Source organism: Uloborus diversus, chromosome 3 (assembly GCF_026930045.1).
Source record: "Uloborus diversus isolate 005 chromosome 3, Udiv.v.3.1, whole genome shotgun sequence".
Classification (NCBI taxonomy): Eukaryota; Metazoa; Arthropoda; class Arachnida; order Araneae; family Uloboridae; genus Uloborus; species Uloborus diversus.
In genome coordinates, this window is record NC_072733.1 from 154,057,711 (window position 1) to 154,082,054 (window position 24,344).

Here is a 24,344-nt window from a genome sequence, read left to right on the forward strand (position 1 = left end):
CCATTTCATGCTTGAGAAGGGGGCCTTTCCCCTCCCCTGTATCCATGCCTGATTACCGGTTCTGTCACTAACTTTGCAAAAAAATGAAGCATGTTGTTAAGAGTTGACATTAATGGACAATGAACCAACACAATGTTCCCTAACATTCTATTTTTTTTAAACTATGCTATGCTGTCGGGAAATCAACACATACTTTGACAATTGATTATTTAAAAATCAGCATATTTATTCTATATTATAAGTTATCTTGTGAGAAATTCTTGAAGAATTTTGCTTGATTATAAGAACTATATGATGCGGCCTGCGGCCGCCCTTGTGCGGCGCACACTCTGTACACCTGCTAGGATTGGCCCTGGGAAAGACCCCTGAATTCCCTAACTCTTAACTCACTCAAAAAACGCCAAAATAGCCTTCCAATACTTCAGCATTGAAATTTTCGGAGGACAGAGCCTCCCCCCCCCCGAACTCTTTCCCCCAAGTACACTAAATTTGACTTAAACTTGAGGTTCCCCCTTTTCATCACCGAAGTTTTAAGATTTAAAATTTATTGAGAGAAAGTCTTTGAATTCCCTCTTCCTAAGTCCCTCAAAGATTATCTAAAGCTGAGTTCTGAATGCTTCAGCTTTGAATTTTTTTCGGGGAAGGGGGACCCCGAACCCCAAGATGGTCTAAAGGTTTGCTTTTACGACTCCAGTTTCAGAATTTCGTCTAAAGAGAACCCCCTCTCCCCCTCTTGACATTGCCAAAGACAGCCAAAAAGTTTTAAGACTTAAATTACAAACACTTTTCCGTAGAGGATCCCAAATTCCCATTCTTTGAGAAATTTAAGTATAGCTTCAAATAGTTTTTAATACATCAGCTACAAAACATTTTCAGGTTAGAACGTCAAAACCATCTCTCATCAATTCACTAAAGATTGCCTAAACTAATGTTTTTAAGACTCCGGTTTCCGATTTTTTTTAAACCCTCCCCACCTTTAACATCGTTAAAGACAGTCTAAACATTTTTGAATTTAAAATTTTTATGAGTTTGCAGAGGAAAAATCCCGAACCACTCCTAGCTTCAAAAATGACTTTCAATTCAGTTTTTCGATATTTTATTATGAAGCCCTTGAGTAGCCCCACCCCTCCCCCTCTTAGATTTTTAAAAATACAAATGTTTTTGGACCTCAGTATCGTGAGCTAATTTGCAGACTAACCCTCTTTGCAAGAGCAGCGTTTTTCGCAAATTCGTGCTGCCGTTATTTTTCTCGTTTCCTTTTCTCTCTCCCCCCCCCCATATTTCCCTTCTAGCGAGTGTTAGATTGAAAGACATTGGAATTCAGTGATTCCTCAAGTCTTAGAATATTTTACTAGAAACATGTCAAAAACGCAGGAACAGTTGCCCATCTGTGTTTCAAATCAGCTTGAAATTTTCCCCCCATTCTTTACAAAATTCCCATTTTTATTAATATCTTTAAAGTTCCTGATAGTTCCCATTTTGCCTGGTATGTGGACGCCTTTTGCTGTGGCGTAAACATTTCATCCCGTCAGCAATCACTCTCGATCTGTGATTCAGATTCAACTAAAAGACATTTTTTGCAACAAAAAAAAAAAAAAAAACCGCAAATGAAAAAAAAAACGAAAGGATGATCGAAAATAGAAAGAGAAAAGGTTAAATTTTCAAATAGAGACGGTAAATTCGATAAATCAGGGAGAATAGTGAGCATCTCTGCGGTCTGTAATGCAGTGAGTTAGAAATAACAGAGCAACATAAAAAAAAGTTAAACAGCGCGAGTCTAATAGCCACTGCGCCACTCCTCCAAAAGCATGTTGCAAACAAAATCCATGTCGGAAAATCGAGAGAATGTCGATGTAAATTCGTCGTTATGGAACGGCACAGTAATTAAAGCATATTTTTCAAACACTCAATTTTTCTATTTTGAGTAAAAAACTGAAGGAAAGTCGTAGAATTTCTTTCCGTCCCGACCTCCGTCTCGAAAATTTTGTCCAAGACGGAAATCCGTCCTGAGGCGGAAGGTCTTGCACCCATGCTTTCAAACATTATGTCATAAAAACACAATTATTTATGTCATCCAAAAACAAGGCAACTTTTCAAATTTCGACAAAATTTAAAGTCGACCAAAAATACCCAGCTGCTACTCAATAAAATTTTAAGTTGCCAGATGTAATAAAATGTAGGTCAATCGGTTACTTTTCTCTTCATCTGACAATTCTGTACCGATTTCTCATCAACGTCTGAAGGATATGGCGCCCACACTTGTTTCGCAGAATTTGGGAGGGGGGGAGGGGTAAAAATTCCGTTAAGTTGCACTATAATATTTTGCGAATGAATTCCTTTTTCATGCAAACTGATAAAGCAAAACACTGTGTAAAAGGAAAGAGAAATTTTTGTTTCATATGTTTTTTGCTGGATTTTCACTAAAGATGGTCTAAAATAGTACTTTTAGTTTTGGAATGTCGCCTAGTGCGACCTATTTTGTAAGTTGAGTAGGCTGTTTTTGGTAATGCCAGGGGGGAGGGTCTCCCTTCAGTCATCCAAATATAGCCTGAAATAGAGTTTTTAATGCCTAAGCCTGAAACCCTTTCTCATAAATTTATCAAAGATAGCCTAAATTAGTGCTTTTAAAACTCCAGTTTCCGATTTTCACATCCCTAAAGACAGTCTAAATATTTGTGATTTGAGTTTCCAAGAGTTTGCAGAGAAGAAATCTTGAACCACCTCTAAACTTTAAAAAATGTCTTACAGGTGCGTTTTTACGACTGTCTCGCTCTTGGATTTTATCAAAGACATAAATGTTTAAGACTTCAGTACCAGGGGTAAATTTGCAGATCTATGCTCTTTGCAACAGCAGAGTTTTTTTCTTTTTCCTCTCATTTTCTTATCTCCTGTTCCTCCATTCCAGTGATTCTTAATTGAAAGACATTAGAATCTTCACAGTAACACGTCAAAAATACAGGAACAGTTGCCCATCATTGTTTCAAACCGGCTTGAGATTTTCTCCGATTCTTTACAGAATTAGGAATTTTTTTTTCAGAATCTTCAAAGTCCCAGATAGTTCATGTTTTTCCCGGTCTGTGGCTGCCCTTGGACATGTGTAGGAATTACATTATTATAACAATATCATCCCATCAGCAATCACTTTCATAGCTGAGATTTTCATTATGCATGTAGTAAAGTTCACAAAAAACCATACAAGTGAATAAGAAAAACCGCAAGGTTGACCTAAAATAGCGAGGAGAAATAAAGATTTAAGTCTCAAACAGGGGCAAAAGGAGTCTAAATCAAAAAATCAGCAAGGATAGCGAGCAACTCTGCCTTTTGTAATGCAGTAAGTATGCAGGAACGGCGCAAATCTAAAAGCCTAGCCTCTAAAAGCATGTTGCAAACATTGCAAGACCATGGTGGAAAACCGAGACTATCCAAAGATCTTGCACCCATGACCAAATTTGAATCTCGTACAAATTTTGTACAGCTCGACTAACATGCTTTATGTACAGTAATTATTTCAATTTAAGAGCACAAAATTCTTAAAACTCTCATCGCTTCATAAGTGTCTGACATGAAAATTTTGGTAGTAATCCAATATCCAAAACTGTAACGGACCTGTTGCTGCCCGATTTCATACCCTCCTCTGAAGTGACTTTTAAAAAAGAAGTAAAAAATCGTTAGATAAAAGTTTTTTTTTTTTAAATTTCTTTTTCTGAAAAACAATGACGAAACATCAGCATTTAGATGTTTTTTAAGACTTATGGGCTGTCCCCCCCCCCCCAAAAATTAGCATCAGTTGGAGATGCCAATGACTAAATTTACCGATGCATCGGCCGGGCCTTAAAAGATACCCCATTATTAAGTGCTTTTATCCTATAGATTATCAGGGCATTTCACCCTCCTCCCTATTTTCCAAAATTCAGGACAGGTAAAAGCCACAAAATTTGCAAAATGAAAATTTTCAGAAACAAAAATTTAAGCTAACAATAACGTCACGGCTCAAATTTTGGAAAATTGTTTAAAATAACATGTGGATGATTAAATATTGACGCAAGAATTACTTCTGGAACAGGAATTTAGCATTTTGGGCTATGGAGCTTATACATAGAGTACTTGTTTTCACTGTCCACATATTGAACTTTCTTCAAGTCATGCCTTAATTGTTTTTCTAAACTTGATAAACTCTACAGCATAGATACAGACTCAACTGCTTGATTTTCCAAAGGTCATTGACATGGTTAGGGCTTTTTTGGACGCCTTTGGCACTAGTTGGCTTTGCTGCACTGCTTGAACAAGACAACAAGAACAACAATGAAGCTTTTGAGGTGATTTTATTCCAACTCAAATCATTTACATAATAATATGAAACCACAGTTGAGCAACAATGCCAGTTCATCTATGACCAAATATCAAAGTGAATATTTCCCAAAAAAACACATAAAAAAAGGAAAGTTACAAAATCTAACTTTACATTACTCGTTAAAAAAAAAAAAAAAGCAACTTAAAACACACTCACTCATGATGCAAATGTCATATCACTTCCAAAAAATTTTAAAACTAACACTTAAAAAAAATTCTTATTTGCATATTGCCTCTATTTTAATCTTAATAACATCATTTTCACTGTTTTATTCCTTTTTTTAAAGACAAAATTTACAGCTATTGTTTTGAAGTACAGCAATAGGTATAACAGCCATGCTGTTGGATTCTCAGTGCAAAACTTACTCAAAAACAATTGCAATACTGACCATTTTTCAAAAGAAAAAATGACTTTTGAATGATGTCATTTGTTTACATAAATGATACGAAAACTGTTTTGGAGAACAGTTTAAAAACTTTTTACTATGATGTTCAAAATATTTATTGAATATACTCTGGATCTCATCAAATGATCAATTTGTGCATATTTGTACCTAAAGTATCAACTTTTTTAATCATTAGACATCTAAAATGGAAGCTTTGTACCCAAATTTGTAATTAGAACAGAATTTTTAAATTGTAAAATTGATTTCAACTATTTGGGTTTTTTTATGCCAATATTTTTGAGAATAAAGCTGCAACTGATGTAACTGGAAAAAGCTTTGACAGAATAATCCAACCATTTTGCCGAAAAAGGTACCAGCACGACTTTTAAGTGACCTCAAGGAATGAAGATACTTTTTAGTTGTAATAGTGACCACAGAGAACCCAGCTTGTTGGTAAAAATCATTTTGAAATTACTTTTGGTTCTTTCAGACAACAATCACTGAAAGACAAATATGGTAAATTAACATTTTTTTTTAAAGAAATGACATTTAAAACATGATACATGGTCCATATACAAGACCAAAATATTCAACTTCAATGGAACAAATTGAATGATATTTTTACTGGCTGCAAAAGAGGGGATCAAATACAATCATTTAAAGGGCAAATTATGTTGAACATGCTTTGCAAGTTGTTACATTAATGGACTTTTTAACCAAAATTATTCCAAAACATAAGTGCCATTTGTATGAGTAGAAGATACTTAAAATATAAAACTAATAGAAGTTATTTCTATTGTGCTTGAAAAAGAATCCTAATATTCAAATTGCAATACTGATTTATTGTAGTATTAAAGGCTATTCCCAAGCACTAGTTATGCCTTTTTCAAAGTTGTTTTGATATTATAAAATATTTACTTTATGCAATACACCCATATGAATAAATTTCAGAGTTCACGAAACTAAGTTGAAGTTTCACATTTTTAAGTTTCCATTAATACCTTAAAAAAATTGCAGCCCATTTTAAAAACAAAATTGATAAGTTTAATTTACATTTACAATTTTAAATAAACAAGAGTAAAAATGATCTCTGTTTTAGAAGTGAGTGTAGTTCAACAACAACAAAAGTTATGAAGTCATAATATTTTAGCTTTTAGAGAACAGGTACTAATGCTAATTACATGTTCATGATGTTCGTAAATGCTTATGTATGACACATTATGAAATATGTATGAATCCATCACATTCTTATACCCCCAAAAAGATAATCCAAACTCAAGAAAAAAAAAACAAAACAAATAAATCAAACAACAGATATTCATAAAAGTTTCAATGGGATTTCACAAGAAAGAGCAAAAAATTTGCAGTTGAAAATCACTTGGACTTGGTACACATGGAACTAAACTCACTGAGGATTTGGTTTAAGAGCTCCTCCATCTCCTTCAGATACAAATCGTTTCCTTCCCCTGTAAGAGAAAAGAGAAGATATACTAACAACTAGACTGCAGGGATGAGAACTGGAATGCTTTCGATGAATATATAGAACAAAATACAAGTTTTATTCTTTACATTAAAGTAACTGTTGAATCCAGTAGTCTTAAATCAACAATAAAAACTTTTTTTTTCTAACCTACGCTAGACCTTGCCAATAGTATTTGTCAGGCAGCCCAATGAAGTTCAGAAAAATACTAAAAACAAAACCATAGCAGCATTTCCAACTACTACGCCATTTAGTCTATGATTCGAGTTTTAAGTAATCACCACTTATGTCCGAATTAGTTGAGTAAAGTGAGCAAATTAGAGAGCCCAACTCTATGTCTATGTTTCCAAAGATAGTTTTGTTCTGTCTTTATCCCAAAATTTGCAACACCTACAGATCTGGGCAGCTCACTTGGGTTAGGATTATCCAGTAAGGAACCATAACTCTTTTCTTTTATTAGGTTGGAAATAATTTCACTTTAAGAGGCCTTGAATCTACCCATGATGATTTTTTGGATGCATGGTAGCTAACAGAATCTAATTATGGAAGGTAAGATCCAGATTTAGCAAGAGAGTCAGCAAACTCGTTATCCACAACACTACAATGACTTGGTATCAAACGCAGGGTAATTTTGCATTCTCCATTTATCAATGAATCAAACAATAGCTGGCATTTCAGAACAACTTTGTCTCTAAATTTTATAACCAAAGAAATAGCCCTGTGAGTTAAAATTATAATTCTCTGTTGCTTTTGGCAACTTCTACCAGAACGATGTGAACAGCTGCAACTAAAGTTAAAATTCATACAATTTGCACCAACAGCCATATTGAGGCTAGAGCTCCTATAGAAGACAGGCTGACCTTTCATTCGTCATTTTGATGCCACAGGTGAGATGAAAACAACACAGGCTACAGTACACTATAGTGGTTACATTTCGCTTTTGGTGCCCATTCAATAAGGTTCATTCAAATGAAACCTGGGTCAGTGCATTTAACTTCACATTAGACATTAGATGCAGTGGCGTAGCCAAGGGGGGGGGGGGGGGCGGTTCTGGACCTCCCAAATGACTAAGTGTAAATATATGATTGAAGAGAAAAACTTTGTGTGAAAAACAAGTATTTTACTCAAGTACAAAAATGGAACAAGAAAAAATATGTACATATATATTTCGTTTGAACGATATTTATGTACACAAAATTTTTTGCAGGGAATATTGGTACAGCAAAATGATCAACATGGGAGGAGGGTGGGGGGGACATGAAAGGAGGGGCGTTGTTAGGCATAGAGCTTTATTGAATAATTTTCAAATTAAATTAATAATTCTCAATTTTTTCTCTACTGTGCAAAAAAAATTCCTCTCTACAGTTTTCAAAACATTGGTTTTCCTCGTATCATTGAAGTACATACAAATTCCGAGAATACACCTGTTTAGAATGTAACAAAAGGCACTTCTCCTTTGTCTAGATCCCTCAAATTTCTTGGAATTTCACCCCTGTGCAGGTTTTCCGGAGAAGTGGGAAATCCAGCTTGGGAACAAGACAGAGAACTGGTGATGTCAAGAAAAAAATACTTTCAGTGCAAAGGAACCAGTCTGCTAGTGAGCTGATTAGCTCTTACTGCTATTTTTTTAGGGTTATGCTTCTTGATAATAAGAGAACAATATTGAGAATTTTGTTTCGGGCTTCCTTCTTCTTATAGAACAAGTAAGTATTCTGTCTCATTATTATTAAAGCACACTTCCTATTACAACGTGTTCTGCCGAAATAAGTTTCTTGTGCTTAAGAGAATTAAAATACATCTGAGGAATAAAATGAGCGAAAATAGGATGTTAAGTTTCTATTTTACATTATTATTTTGCTTTAGGTTTCTTTTTTGCATTAAATTTTGCTGCTTGTTTTAAATTCAAATGCATTCAAAATTATTACTTGTCATTAATACCAGTTAAATAATATTTTCATCACTAAAATCTATTTTGCTGTTTTTAAGCTCTTCCTATAAATTTCTTAAATCCCCCCCCCCCCCCACACTATTTGAAATTAAAAGTTGGCTACTTAACTGATTGGATCCCGCCGAAATGAAATTCCAGCTTCGGCACTGGTTAGAGGGTGTCATGTAACTGCATGTCTGGAGACAACCTAGATAGAGAGACTGACACACGCGCAACGTTTGATGTTGCACATTGACAATGTGGTTTCACACTGAAGAGAAGTTGGTCACACAAGTTATAGTTCACTACGGACCATGTCCTTGTTTTTGACCACAAGGACCCACTGCTTGTCCAGTTCCTAAAACGGGGAATCACCATCAATGCCCAGTGTTATCAAGCCATTTTGCAGAACTTTAGATGGGGCATTAAGTTGAAACGGCCAGACATGTTGTGCAAATGTGCCCACAAATGGCCAATGCGGTCTAGACAACATTGTAGTTTTGGTTCAAAATGCTGGAACATCCACAGTGCAGTCCAGATCTTTCACTGTGTGACTTTCATTAGTCAGACGTTTTTGGATCTCTGAATGAAGCTATTTGCGGACATCGATTCACAATGAACTACAAAGTGTGTGACTGGGTCCAGGCCTGGATCCGACCACAGCATACTAGCTTCTTCAATGATGGAATCAAGCGACAAATCTTGCAAAAGGGATACATGTGCCAACAGTTTTGGCAACTATTTTTGAGTTGATAAAATTGTTACCGTTACTTTACACTAGTGACCAGGGTTTTTTTTTTTTGAATGCCTCTAAAACAATTTTGTCAAAAACTAAATTTCAAGTAGCCAGGAAAAAAAAAAAATCAAACCAAAAAAAGTCTTCATTAGAAAACATGTACATTTCAAATACAAATGATTTAAAATGCACATTATATTACAGTATTGCATTTTAATTGTGTAATGAATTACACATAATCTAATTTGCCAGATATTTTAATAAAGCCACCAACTCAAAATGAATTGCGAAAATTTTTGGAAATGTTTTTCAACTCAAGTGTTTGATATATTATAATCTATTTTTGTATTTTCTTGTAACTCAATGTGTTATTTTGAAACTAATCCGCTTAAGAAAAAGGAGCAGGCAGTTATTAAAAAGTTTTCTTTTTCAAAATGGTTTTTTGAACACAATCTTACTATGAAACTCATATTAATAACTTGAACGTTAGAGCTTATATACAAACTTTTTTTTTTTACATCACAGCTTATTTATAAAGTTTGAAAAAATAATATTTACTTGGCTTAAAAAAAAAAAAGAGCTTAGTGTTTTGTAATTGTTTTTTTTTTTTTGCTGATTATGAACAGTTACTTGTGGTTTTTTTAATGGTATTTTCAGGTTGATTCTGGTGTTTGTCAACTCATGTTTACCAACTTTGATTTTAATGACTCTTAGAGTGGAAAAGGAGACCGAAGAAAAATGTGAAATGCATGAAATAGTCGCAAGAAATGGACTGAAATCTAGAGACATTTTGTTGTGGATTGTTTTTGAATGTTAAATTGTTTTCGTGTTATTTACACTAAGAAAGGTTTTTGAAATATGTTTAGGAGATACTAACATTAGGCTATGCAGAACAGAATTGTTTTTGAAAATTAATTTTTAAAAATCTTTTTGAAGTTTGGAAATTTGAGGAAATTTTAACTCTATAGAATTTTTGGAGATCGATAAATTGATGAGAAGAGGGCATTGATAGCTATAAATGTCCATGTTTTACATACTCATCATTTTAACTAACAGTTACTTTAATTATAAATCACTTATTTAACTTTAGTCGATTAAAATCATAAGCAGGGGTTGTCCCATAAGACATTAGAATCAGATACAGTAATCTCCCTACTGTATTGACCATCAGAGCTCTGTGTTGAAATAGCAATGAGTATTCTCTAGGAACTATGCAGTAGAAAGTGATGCAACTCCCAAGCGGGTGACAAGCACGGAAAAAAAGGGATGGTTCTAGAAGTTTCGAGTGTGAGCGGCACGTGTGATTCGGAAGTGTCTTTTTCATTTTTCTACTGCTGCTTCTTTTTGGATCGTGTTAGCTCTGCTGAGAGCTGCTGTTGGAGATGGTCATTATGTTAGTTTTGATTTATAGTTGTTAGCACAAAATAAAATAGTTACTTGTTAATCATGACTTCGTCTTTGCATTGCCAAACATTTCCGGCAACACTTCAGGAGGGCTCTGATAATACTCTTAAAAGAACTTACTTCTGCATATCAACTCGCTGTCTGTGGTCTGAGTATTGCTTGGCAAGGAAGAATCATAATGTTATGCACGGTGTTTGCACCGCAATGTTATAAAACCAAGAGACATTGTTGTCATTGTGCATTCAACCGTTGCTGGCCCATTGTCTTCATTATGGATGGCTCATGTCATTAGTGATTTTTTATCCAACTTCAAAAAAGGAGGTGATGATGAAATGATTTCGTATTGTGGCTTTTTATGTCTGTTTGCGAATTATTTTAACACTATTGGATCGATTTGAATTTTTTTTTTTTGTTTGGAAGGGTATACTTCCTAGATGGTCCCATTGTAATTTGGTGTGGATCTGATAAGGGGTCCCGGAGAAATCCAAGAAACTTAAGAGGACTCATCAGACAGAAAATTTCTAGCTTTCGGAGGAGAGAGAGAGAAAGTTGTAGCGTTTTACTTCCCCCTCTACGTGGAGCGGCTGACAGGTTTTGGGGGACGTCTTCCCCTCTATGCTGTCACCGCTCAAAATTTATTGGCAGAGGAAGAGGGTCCGTGTTATAGTTTTGGATGACCACATACAACTTTTGCGTTGATTCTTTTAGCGCATTTTAGTTTCGACCGAAATCTTCTACACAATCGGTGTTTTGTGCCTAACTTTCCTTTCCTTACTCACTGAAACTCGAAATTTTGTTAATTTTATATTCGTTATTTGTTTTCTAAATTTGATTTATTAAAATTTTTTCACATGCTACTTTTTATGCACAAGAAGGATATGCAGTAGGATCATTAACATTTCGTTTTCCTTCGAAATGCAGCATTATCAATCTGCAAATCAAAAGCATTCGCAGGATTGATTAAAACAAATTATGGATCACGTTGTGATTCGAATTTGCCCCTCTTGTTCATCAAATATTACCACATCATTACCGCCAGCACCAGGCAAATGGGCGCGAAATTCTTGCAATCTGGCTGAACTCACCAAAATGAAACAATTATTCAAAATTTGAGGAATGTGCCAAAACAAGGCCCCAAACCCCCTCCCAATTTTAAAGAAACGACTTGGACTTGAAATGATATTTTCGAATAAAAGCAAAACTGTTACTTTTGAAAACAGTTATATTCCAGTATTATTTTAATCTTTTGCAATCTATATTCTGTAGCATTTGATCTATTTCAGCCTCTGCTTCACATTTTAAAAGTCGATTATGAAAATTATGTTTAAGAACTTCATCGGCCGCTGTGACACCATCATTAACTTTCTAACCAGAAGTCAGTAAATTTAATAATCAATTAAATTTATCCTGATTTAATTAAACACACTGGTATGATAAATTATAAATTCATTTGTAGAAACGTGAATCGAAATAAAAGTAACGGAAAAAGAATGATTATGAAAAGTTTTCCGCATTAATTTCCATATTTGTCAAGCTGTATGGGAATGACAGAATCCTTAACCCCCCCCCCCCGCCACTTATTGATGCAAATTATCAGGGAACGTAATTTTCGGACTTGAAACATACTGTTTTAATTCATAGGGTAAATTTTAGAATTAGTAAAGCGTTCGAAAAAGAAAATCAAATTTGTTTCTGAAGTTTTTTAATCAAAGATTGCAGTCTTGAATCATTACTTACCTTTTTTTTTTTCAATGTCCTTTTTTTCTCTTTTCGAATTTGTGCGTAGTAGTTGATTTATATATGTTTTTAAAAGCAAGAGTTTTGAATAAATTTCAGGTTTTCTTTTCAGATTTTTTGTTTACGCTAAATGTTTCACGAAAAGAATATTAATGAATCGGAACAGTGTAAAAGTTATACCATAAGAACAGTAGCACCCAACCTGCGGCTTGAGGGGCAAATACGATGTGTGAAGTTGATACGTGTGGCCCGTGGTCTTCTTTAAACTCAACAAATCGAAAAGCACGTTTAATGAGAACGTCAAAAATTGAACTAAATACTCAGAATTGGTTTCTGATAAACTGATGCAATTAAAAAAAGATGCATCAAGTAATGATTACACCAATTATTGGTTTTTAATTTTCATTATTTTTTCCCCGTTTTCACATGCTATTTAAAAAAATGTTGAACATCTTCAAATTTTAGTTATGTTCTGAACCGCGAGAACCATTTTAATATGAGGTGCGGTCTCAAGTAGAAAAAGGTTTGGCACCACTGCCATAAGAGATTAAAAAATCATCAAAAATATTTTTTATTACAGTATGAAGTATGAGTTTAATAATTTTATTTCTGGAAACACTTCGGAAAACATACGCAAAAAAATGTCCCCTGTGGCCCAAGCTCGCTTATTATAACCCCAGTTTATTACGTTTTATCTGCAATCTTAGAAGTTTGGATTTTGAAAGATTGGAAAGTTTTGTGTATTTGCCATGAAATGAAATTACATACCTTTAATAGCATCCGTTTTATTTCTACCTACATTCCTAGCATAAGATGGAAAAATGCAGAACTTCGAGGCTGTTAAGCTACCTCTCTCTAAATGTTAAAATTATGAGCTCAAACTTCACAATCATTATTTTTTACATAGGCGAAACCAAATGGGAGAGTAAAACCAATAAAATAAAAAATAATAAAAAGGCCTATTTTGGACCACGCTAATTTACCATGCTGTTTCGTATAAGCTGAAAACGGACAGGATACAGAAAAATCTTTTGGAGGAGGCACCCCGGAAAATTGAGCCCCCCCCCCCCCCCCCCGCCTATTCGATGTTTAACAACAGAGTTTTAATGACTTTATTTTTAAATTGTTTTGCGGTCAATGAATCTACTTCTAAATATAGGAGTATTATGCACTAATATATTTTGAATGTGGACGGAAAACATTTTCAACGTTTCAAGCCAATTAAATACTAAACCCAATTTAATGTCATCGAGACAGTGGTTGGAAAAACATTTTTTTTTTGTAGTGAACTACAATTACTTTGTTACAAATGTAGTTAACTACAACTACTTTTTTCAAAATGTAGCAACTACAAACTACTTTTAAAACGTAGTCCCTACTTTCCAAAAAATAAGTAAATAAAAAGCATACACAATAGGTTGTCCCTCAAAAAATGAAAGTCAATTTTTCAAGTCGCATAGACTCTTGTATTTTTCAAAACAATCGTGAAAAAACGTCTCATATAATTTGCACAATGGCAACCCGTGCCCACTTGCACCTGAAAGTGTAAAACAATACTTGTATGCTGGGCCAAATCGAAAAAAAAAACCTCTCGAAATTTCTGTTGATAAAACGTTGCCCCTGTACCCAACACCCCACATGCACCACAAGAACATTTATTCAAATTAAAAAAACATATAGATCTGCCACACTTGACTTAAAATTTATAATTTTATTTAAAAAATTGATTTTGTTTCGAGTCATCTTTTAAAAAATTATATATAAATTTAAATAGAATATCAAGTTTAAAAATTACTGGCGAACACATTTACAGATCAACAATTACAAACGAATAATAAAGAATAATATATTTTAAATGAAAAATTTAACTCAACCTGGAAAAAATCCATATCTTAGAGTACTATGTGGGAGACAAAAATCGCAGGAAAACAAAAATTTCTATTTAATGCTAATTACCTAATTTTTCAGCTTCAAAATTTCGTAAAATCTTACATTTCTAAAAATATGTATCAAAATTTTTTGAAGAAAATTATAAATGTTAGGCCACGTGTGGGATATCTAAATGGTTTTTAATTTGAATAAATGTTTTTGTGCTGCGTATATGGGGTATAGGAGCAACGTTTTATCAACAGAAATTTTGAGTTTATAAAAAAACATTATATTTTAATTTGGCCTAGCATTCACAAATGCCGGTTCACACTTTCAGACATAATCGGCACTTGTTACCGTTGTTCAAATTATATGAATTTTTTTTTGACATAAAAGGATAAAATATAAGAGAGTGTGCGACTTGAAAAATTAAATTTCGATTTTTTTTGAGGGGGGGCACCCTAATACACACACCGTAAGAGGATTGAACAAAAAAAGATTGATAAATTAGCTCATCAGAAGACACTAATAAAAATGTCCGATATCATACACTCATACACTGTAATGCTCGTATTTACTGTAAGTCCTTCAGAACAGTTCAATTTCATCCTTTTCTATAACATTTTCTGTAGCTTCTTTTTATTTGGTGAATACTGTCGAAAATTTAAGCCTCACTAATTTTTTTTTTACAATCTTCGGTCTGTTCATATAAAATTCACTAAATTTTCTGCTCGTGAAATCATCGATATCTTCATTTTCGCGAAAATAAGTGCTTTTTTCAATATAAATATTGGTGAAATATGAAAATTACGACGGCAAACAAACTAATGGCGTTAAAATAAAATGCCTGAGGTCAGCTCGTATTTTTATGAGTCTTATTTCTCATTGCATCCGCTGATGTACTTGTGTAAAATTTGCGCCAGTTTAAATTCGTTTGAACCTGGATTTTTTTTCCCCGTTTATTTAAAAGTAGTTTTCAGAAATCGCTACAAACTACTATTTTTTTGTAGTTAACTACTCACTACACTACTTTTTTAAAAAAGTAGTGCGCTACACTACAAACTACTAAAAAATGTAGCTACTACAGTAGCATCGCTACTTGTAGCACGCTACTTCCAACCACTGCACTGAGATGCTATACAATGAGCGGTTTTAATTAGGAACATTGAAGGCAATGTTATTAAATAAACCTATCCCTCATTTGAGATTTTATAAATTAATTTATATTTTAACTACAAAATATTATTTGAGTAAGAAAATCATAACTTCATAAAACATAAGTTTTATTGAAGAATTCAGAAACTATTTCTGTGTGAATCTCAAAGCAGTTGCTGATTTGTTTTTAAAGTCATGACACAGTTGAGATAACATATTGATACTACATGCCGTTTCCATTAATAATCATTATTTTTCCAAGAAACTACCATCATGTGATTTCTATCATTTTGCATTTTTTATGAGCTGAAAAAGAAATCTATTATTTGGCAAATAGCTGCCTGGATCAAAATGATTTTTTTAGGTGAACCTACACATTTTTTTAGAAATGTTAATTATTGATTCCATAAAAGAAGAATTAGTAGACGAATGGCGATAATACGTTCCCTAGAATTCGCAACTATGTATTCTGCCACTCTGTGCCTCTGATTCCAGTATTACTTCTTTAGCAAACAAGAATGCTTTTATTCGAAATATGCTGTGTGTGTTTTGTGTTAATAACCTATATAAAAAATGCAAAAAACAATTCAATTAAAAATAATTAATAAAATAGTTAAATTAATCTATCCCGTGAGGGGGGCTGCCTCACCCCTAAAATCCGCAACTGATCATAAACTTATGATTTGCTTTCTGACCCGCCATAACTCTTCTAGGTAAGCACATACATATGTATTTTTTTTATGTTAATTACTAATTCAATGAAAAAAGAAGTAATAGACAAATCGCGATAATATATACCTTTGGGTTTAAAACCATTGAGTTACATATCTTTTTTCGCACTGTCCTTAAATTCCAATAATACTCGAAAAGCAAACAAAAGTGATAAGGGTAAGTTCAAATTTTCTTCTAGGTATATTCAAATATTCTTTCCTTTTTATATTATGTAAAAATTAAAATATATATATATATATAGTTACATTGTGACAAAATTAATTAAAAATTACTTAATGGGGTGAGTTCAATTTATTTTATCCCGTCGAGAGAAGCACGTAAACTCTCAATCCCCCCCCCCCAAAGATTTGCAACTGCATGAAAATCGTGATTTAGATACATTTAAAGCTTAAATTTTGTGTTTATATACATAATTTTACAAAAAAAAATGCAATTATTTATTAAAAAATAAGCAAAATTAAAATTATTTAAGAGCGTCATTTTTGCCAGGTTTTTTCCTCGCAATTCTCAAGTGAAGGAAAAAAATGCTTTCCAGACAGCTATTTAGGACAGTCGATCTGTGGACAGCAGGTGGAGAAGAAACACGCCCACAAGTGGGGTGTTGACCGTTTCCCCGAAAATGCCATAAATCACTTGTGTAGAGGCGAATATCGTACCTTCGTAAAGGGGGATGGAAATTTTTAGTTTGTGAATTGGAATAGGCTCACCATTCATTTGATTACTGTTGTTCAATTAAAGCTATCAAAAGTATTTTAACATCTTTAGAAAGCTGAGATTATACGCTATGCTTCTATTTTTTTAAAAATCCGAATACTCCTCCTGGTTCGTCAAAAATTCACCTTTTCTCAAAGTTCAACTTCAAGTTTATATAAAAATTTTTTGAATTATTTTAATGAAAAACTGCAAAAATAGAAGCACTCTATAGTTGTCACAGATTAAGTCAAAAAAAGAAAAGTTTGAAAATCTCAATTTCCCAATGAGCTATCGTAAGAATGAGAAGACATTCTGCCCCGTAGATTAACATAGGGATGCGAAAACCGGGAATCTGTCTGTTGCGGCCTCTTAAATTTCATACGTCATGGTCACGTGATGTTGCTGTGATCGGTGAATTTTCACACCTAAGCTTTTGGCTTTCTCTTGAATGACATTTAATTCTCACCGCACATGGATGATTAATTTTCTCAACGCTGCGTCTCATGGTAATTTTTTATTATAGGTGTTACTAATGTATTTATTACTGCATAGCAAAACAGTAAATTAAATATATTTTGCTACTTTAATAGTTGAATCAATTACCTTAATATTTTATTTACTAATAAATAACTTTATTTAGGCACTAAAATATAAAGTTCTTTATTTAATATTCCAGTTTCAAAATATATTTAGTGTTTAATTGAGGGGGAATTGAATACAGAACACCCCTCCCCCACCATTTAATTTATATTCTTTAATGATATACATTATAACTGTGTATGATTTCTGAAGTTTGATCAATATTCTGGATTTACTATTTCACGATGTCGCCAGTTCAATTTGAAATTAGGGTTATATTAATTAGCAGGCTTCAAAAAAAGGAGGAGGTTCTGAACTCGTCGTATTTGTTTTTCCTTTGTACAATGTTCCATAAATACTCCAAGGCACCTGTACCCAAGGGCCTGCACAGGGAGGGGGAGGGACACCTGTTGGCCCGGGCCCGAGCCTGGAGGGGGCCCAATATTTTTGTAACTAACGGTGAAATATAGGGGTAAACAATATGGAGAGGGGCCCGGAAAAGTCATTTGTTATGGGCTCCAAAATTTCTGTGCACGCCCCTGCCTGTACCGATAAGGAAAAGTCTTTTTTTTGTTTGAAACAGCATAGTTCCTCGGCGGTCTAATGTTAATCAAGTTCAGGTTTGATGAAATTGAGGGAACTCTTCAAATATCATACTCACATTTAAATCGATTTGTACTTTATGAACTTTGCATATCGTCTCACTTAGTGAACCGGTTTTTATGCTTTTTTTTTGTTTAGTGGTGGTTTTGCTTAGGGGTGGTCTAACTTAGGTTCCAAATCTTTGATTTACCCTATTTGGTCTTTAGGAAAAAGTTAAGGGTAAAACAATAAATTTCATGCAATTTCCCTCACAAACGATTAAATATAAAACCCATTGAAAAACTAAGGCCATAAAACAAAGGTTTGTACTTTCTTTACCTATAGTTAAAGAAAGTACTAAAAATATATATTATTAAGAGTAATGATAATGAAAATTTTGAATTAAGGATTCTCTGAAGCAAACATAAAATTCATTCGAGTGGAATTTTTAATCTTCATCTATAGTGGGGCCATGTGAAAAAACATGCGACTTTTATCACAAGTTACATGACACTAATTGCGAAACATAAATTACAATTTACAATATTGCAATTCTAAAATTTACAATTTTACAAATTTAAACTTAAAGTGATTTCGTTTTTTTTTATTGACTCGTGCATTTGCTTTCGGAAAGTAAACTTTGATAAAGTTAAATAAATGATGAAGACAATTTTTTTAGTACAAAGTTACGCATTTGAAAAAGCCTTTCTTCACAGTCGTCGGAAGTCTCCGAGACGCTCGCCGTGTTATTTACACCACTAAAAAGCAAAAAATAAATTACTTTTAATTAAAAAAAAACGCCGTCAAAAAATACCCAGGAACTAAAAAGCAAAAAATAACCGATTACACTTACATTCTATTTCCTACCCAAACATAGAAATGAAATTTATTTTACAATTTCAGTACAAAAATCAACTCAACACCAAATTATAAAATAAACACTGATTTTAATTACTATACGATGAATTATTTTAAATACTTAACTAATTATAGACGATCTATTAATTTTTAATAACCTTTTGAAGTCGGGGCTTCCTTTAAAATAATACCAAACGTAACTGAGTAGGTTTAGTTTTAAAGACTAATTTCGCGTATAGTTAAATTAGTGTTTAGTTCAGGATTCGGTGGGTTGTCAGTTACATTATGTAGTTGTTCATAGGAGGCCCAGACTTCAAAAGGTTATTAAAAATTAAGAAATCGTATATAATTAGTTAGGTATTTAAAGTAATTCATCGTACAGTAATTTAAATCAGTGTTTATTTTATAATTTGATGTTTAGTTTAGTTAATTTTTGTACTGGAATTTCTATGTTTGGGTAGGAAATAGAATGTGAGTGTAATCATTTTTTGCTTTTTAGTTCCTGGGTATTTATTGAAGGCGTTTTTTTTATTTAAAAGTAATTTACTGACTTTACTGGTGCACTCTACTTGTTTGTTTACATCCAAGCTTTTTTTGTTATATTAAAAAAAAGTACAGATGATAGTCCATTTTCATAAACTCCTGATAGTATCTAGTAGTTTTTGTCTGATCTTTTCCAAAATTGGCTTAGATATCCTTCGACACTCAAGAATTCGTCTGTTGCTGTCCCACTATGGGGGCAACACCCAACGGGGGGGGGGGGGTTGTATGGGAACCTAGTTTTCCTCAGATCTATTCCAAATTTGGCACGTATGTCCTTTGATGCTTGGGAGTTTAAAGTGTAGTTTCCGTCCCGTTATGGGGCAACCCCCCCCATAGGAGGTTTTCCTATATAGGAGCTTTTCCATATTTGGCCCTGATGTCCTTTGGTGCTTGGGAATTCATAAGGTAGCTTCCCATTGGTTTCTTTTCACACGGGGTACTACCCCATGTGAATTCCTGAGCATTAAAGGATCTTTATGCCAAATTTGGGAAAGAAGCCAAATAACAAGTTTTAAACCATTTTTAAGAATAATAATGATTAGAAAAAGGAAAATACAGGCAGCAATTAATATAAAAAGTTAAAAGGTTGAATCCTCCAGAGCTGATCAGTCGTGTAGGATTCAATCTGAAAATTTCCTTAGAAGTTCAAAAATTTACTGAAACAAAGAATCATTCCTGGGTATTGCATATGAAGAACATCAAGTTTTTCTAAAATATGAAATGAAAATTGATCTTTACTAATAATTACTACATTCATAAATTTAATCAAAAGCTTATTTTTACCGAATAGGAAGCTTTTTCACCACTTCTTCTGTAATAAAACCAGCAGTTTTGCACTTCATAACAAACTTTTCCAGCACAGTATATGCTTGAGGAACATCAATGACAATATCAGGCATTTCATCATAAACACGAAAGAAGCCCTAAAGTATTCCAAATTACACGAAGAAATTTAAAAACTGTTATGTATTGCCACTTGAATAATAATTCTAAACAATATTTCATACATTTAAATTAATAAAATGTAAGCATCTGATTTATTATAATAAATTATGCAAGTTGATAAAAAATTTTGCATTATATTAAAAGTTTCCTGCAGGGTGGTGACAGGAACTGTGAAAAAAAGTTCCCTGACTTTTCCCTGATTTCCCTGATTAAGTTCACCAAATTTCCCTGATTTACGTTACCAATGATAATGGTTTTCTTTCTTTGCCTTACTTGAAATCCACTGTATGTTTGTATAAAATGCAGTATTTTAAACGTTTTAAGTTATGTAAAGGTGTTGAACTAAAGATATATTTTAAAAAGATGCTTTTTTTTAATAAAATGGTTTAAAAAAAAAACAAGACATTTTTTTTGGGGGGGGGGAATAACCTACAAAACAGTATATTAAATTTTTATACAAATGGAAAGATTATAGAAAATTTAAAAAAAAAAAAAATAACTTCCAGAAACCACTTAGCATAAGAATTTTAAGAAACTTAAAATTACTTTTAAAAACATGTGTATTTATGATAGAACTAAAAAGTAATTGAAATTATTTTGAACTAAGTTTTCAAGCAGTATAATAATTGTTGCAAGAATAACAAGTAAGAGTGAAAGAATAGAAGTAATGTAGTTATTCTTATATAACTAATTGACATATTTATGCTAAACAGATGAAACCATTTGACAACCATTCATGGGGAGCTTTTCTCTAATCAAGAACATAGGTTTTAATGAATGAATATAGCATTATAACAATAAAAAATAAAGATATTTACTTAAGTACACAAGTTAACTCTATTTCAAATGATTTCAGTATGTAACGAGAAAAAATCTTAAGATTGCTTTTGTAACAAACAACTTTGAAATGCAAGGAAAAAAAAAAAAAAAAAGCAATTAGTTAACTTCAAAATATATAAAGGAAGAATATAACTTGGTTATAAAATTAAAGAATCACAAAAGTCTGAAGAAAAGAAAACCTTTATAATCTGCGTTGACAACGAATAGTATAACGGCAAAAAACAAAGTTTTTTTAATTGAAAGTTCAATTTTAGCAATTAAATTAAGAACGCGAAGAAGTAATAACTTTTAAACTTTTATAGTATTAATTCAAAAACCAAAGATTTCTTCTTGAAATTGTGATTACAGTACGCTAATTACTTCGAGACAATGGAATAAAGGCAAAGGAGCTAAGGCATGATTGAAGGCTTCCTCTTTGCCTGTAAGGTTGTTTATTTTACGCAGTATTGAAAGCGTAAAAGGAAATTTCAAGCTAGGTAAAATAAACAACCTAACAGATACAAAAGCAATCTTAGGAAGGTCATCCTGTGGTTAATAAGTAAATTCAATACTTTCAGGTTGCGGAAAAAAGATGCACAAATATGCGGCAGTGTATAATCGAACCTCATTAATTTTACTTTTTTTTTTTTTTGGAACAGAAAATTGGCGGAAAATGAGGAAGGGGATTAAGAGTACTTAATTTTGTAAAGCAAAAAAAAATTATTTTCTTCAAAAAAATCAATTTTCCCTGATTTTTTCTTATTTTATCAAAATTCCCTGATATTTCCCTGACTTTTCCCTGATTAATAAAGTTCCCTGACTTTTCCCTGATCTCCCTGATTTCCCTGATCTGTCGCCACCCTGTCCTGACAAAAAATGAGCAGAGAAACAGAACTTCCATTAGCGAAAAAAAAAAAAAAAGAAGAAGGAGACCAATCCTTGATTACTTGGAAACTTCATAATAACATTTTATAATAAAAATAAATGAACAATTAAGCAATTGAGTGCTTGTTTCTTTAAAGTTTAATATTAGAAAAAGAAGCTATTAACAACTCTGAATTATTCTAAATTAAAAATAAACTAAGTTGATTTGTTTAGCAATATATGACTAAAATACACCAGCAGAATTTATTGGATTGGGTGAAATATCACATGAAGTTAGAATATGAAAGAATATTTTTTGATAAAGTTTTTTACTTTAGTCTTGTTAGTTTTTCTTACCAATTGGCACAGACTACAAAACACCTCAAATGCTTAAAAACAGCAACACAATGGAGGGTCAATTACAATCCAGGAAGCATTGGGATTTAATGATAAGGGCAACATTGCGTTTCTTTCATGCAGAATGAATGAGGAAATCTACATAGGTCTACTTGAAGAAAATAAGTTACCTGTTGCCAAAGAAATTGGTAGACTTTTCTGAATGTTTTAAATGAGACAATGCATCCATTCACATGGCTAAATAGCAAGAGAAAATGATTTCTACGTAATACCGTACAAATAAATTTTATGACCATATGTTTCTCCTGATTTAAATATGACACACAATTGTTGAAGCTTACTGGTTAGAGCAATTGATGTCAATGGAAAGAAAGATGCCAATTCTAGATTTAAAAGCTTCTATCATCTCAGAAAACTCATCTAAAATACATTAAAAGGCTTTGCCCGTTCTATAATTAAAAACATTTTTACATTAATTTGAAAATCTGGTGAACAAACACACTGGGTACTATTACATATTTTGGGTTTGTGCGGCTAAGTCTCTTTTTTCATAAATTTTATAAATGTTAATCATGCATTGCTGTCTCAGAACAATGGTAGGATATCTTATTGTTATTTGCAGGATTAAATATCTCACTGAGGTGACAATACGTTCTAATCAACTGACAAGGTTTGAACAAAGTTTATTTTTTGCTTTCAAAAAAGGCTTTCCATTGTTAGAGAAATTAAAAGTATGAAAAGACTATTTGCTCTTGAATGCCGAAATTTATAAGTGGAGTAAAGAACGAAATTATTGCTATAATTTTTTTTTATGCACCTTAGCGACTCAGTGTAGTTCAAATCAAATAAGTTTTGTCCCCCCCCCTTTTTATGTTTAGCACCAAAAGATGCAGGGGGGGGGGAGTTAATAGCTTTGGTGGTATTAATGTACAGAACGACTGAACTTCTGCTTATAAAAAATAATGTGCAACTACTTTTGTGGGAACGTTGTATTTTCTGATCTATTATGCTTCTAGGCTTCAGGAAAACAAATATTTTTTTAGTTACCGAATGTGGTAAACGAAACTTGATTTCTAGACATCTTTCGGCATTTGTCCAGCAGTCTATTACACGTACAACAGAGAGAATAAACAGCATAACATAGAATAACATTTAATAATAGAAGAACTCACCCTAGTCATTTGATCAGGGGTGACAATAACACTAGATGCCAAGACTTGGAATAATTTACACATAAGATCCATCGAAGGTTCACGCATGTTTTCAATGACCATGATCAAAGCCTAAAGAAATTAAAAGATAATATCATAATCCTCATAATTACCTAGATGACAAGTATTTAAATTTTTTAAGCATTTCCTCCCATTTATTTATACTGTTAAATAACAAATTATATCAATAGGATTTATAGTCAGGAGAAAATTAGTCTATTAAATAGAAATGGTATTTCAATTATGTAACCTAATTTTTACTCTTCTCGTTAAAGAATTCAGTCATATGCTTCATTAGAAGAAAATTTGTCATCTTCATTGACCATGAAAATAATCGGAAGTAAGCAATAGCAGGGGAATGTGGGGTGAAGTGAAATATTTACTATGCTTTTAGTGTCACCTATCTAGCAATATTTTAACTATGTAGTAGTGGTGGTCAGAATTATAAGGACAACAGAAAATTGCACAGACAGAAAAATTATTTCAGAAGTAATTCAGTGAAATGTATGCATAAAATGCTTTTTTATGCTAAAAATCATTATGGAATGAAGAACATTTCAAAATTCAAAATACTAATGTTTTGCCATGATAAATTAAAAAAAACCACCATTAAAATTGGACAAAATTATAAGGACAATGAGTGTTTCGGTCCGAAAAACCGTAGTATAGTTAAAAACCTCGTAACGGACACCCCGCTTATGCGGACAGCTTTTTATTCCCTAGCAGTAAGGCATTGAGCCTAATGTATTAGAAACCTTTCTAAGATTGATACCCTCAAATACGGACACTATTTTGGAAGCCTTTTACATGAATCTTTTTTTGTGGACAACTGAATTTAGGAATAAAAAAAATAAAAAATACTGAGAATAAAATAATTAAACATTGGAAAGTTTGTTACATTTATCGAGTTCGGCAGGATAAAACTCTGTCTTAACGGACAGAAAGCAAGCTGCTCTGGTGAGAATTTAATGACATTTAACAATTTTTATGATCACCAATGATAGCATGAAATAAAAACCTTTTGTCATCCGAAAAGCAACCAGACTCCAGTGCTTTAAAGATCTGGATTTAAAGCATTTACTCGTTGACTGGGATTCAAATTAAAGAATCTGAAAGG

The 24,344-nt window shown here is 32.8% G+C and overlaps 1 protein-coding gene across 1 annotated transcript in view; it reads right to left on the minus strand.

Moving 5' to 3' along the window:
• Window positions 1-4,303: 4,303 nt before the first annotated feature.
• LOC129219000 (programmed cell death protein 4-like) overlaps window positions 4,304-24,344 on the minus strand; it is a 53,723-nt gene continuing 33,682 nt past the window's right edge. The window contains exons 7-10 of the mRNA XM_054853319.1: window positions 23,189-23,299; window positions 19,815-19,954; window positions 6,146-6,202; window positions 4,304-5,236 (exon numbers count right to left, since the gene is read on the minus strand). Of these exons, the coding sequence (XP_054709294.1) occupies window positions 5,197-5,236; window positions 6,146-6,202; window positions 19,815-19,954; window positions 23,189-23,299 (348 nt within the window). The 3' untranslated portion in view covers window positions 4,304-5,196. The remainder of the gene's footprint in view (window positions 5,237-6,145; window positions 6,203-19,814; window positions 19,955-23,188; window positions 23,300-24,344) is intronic.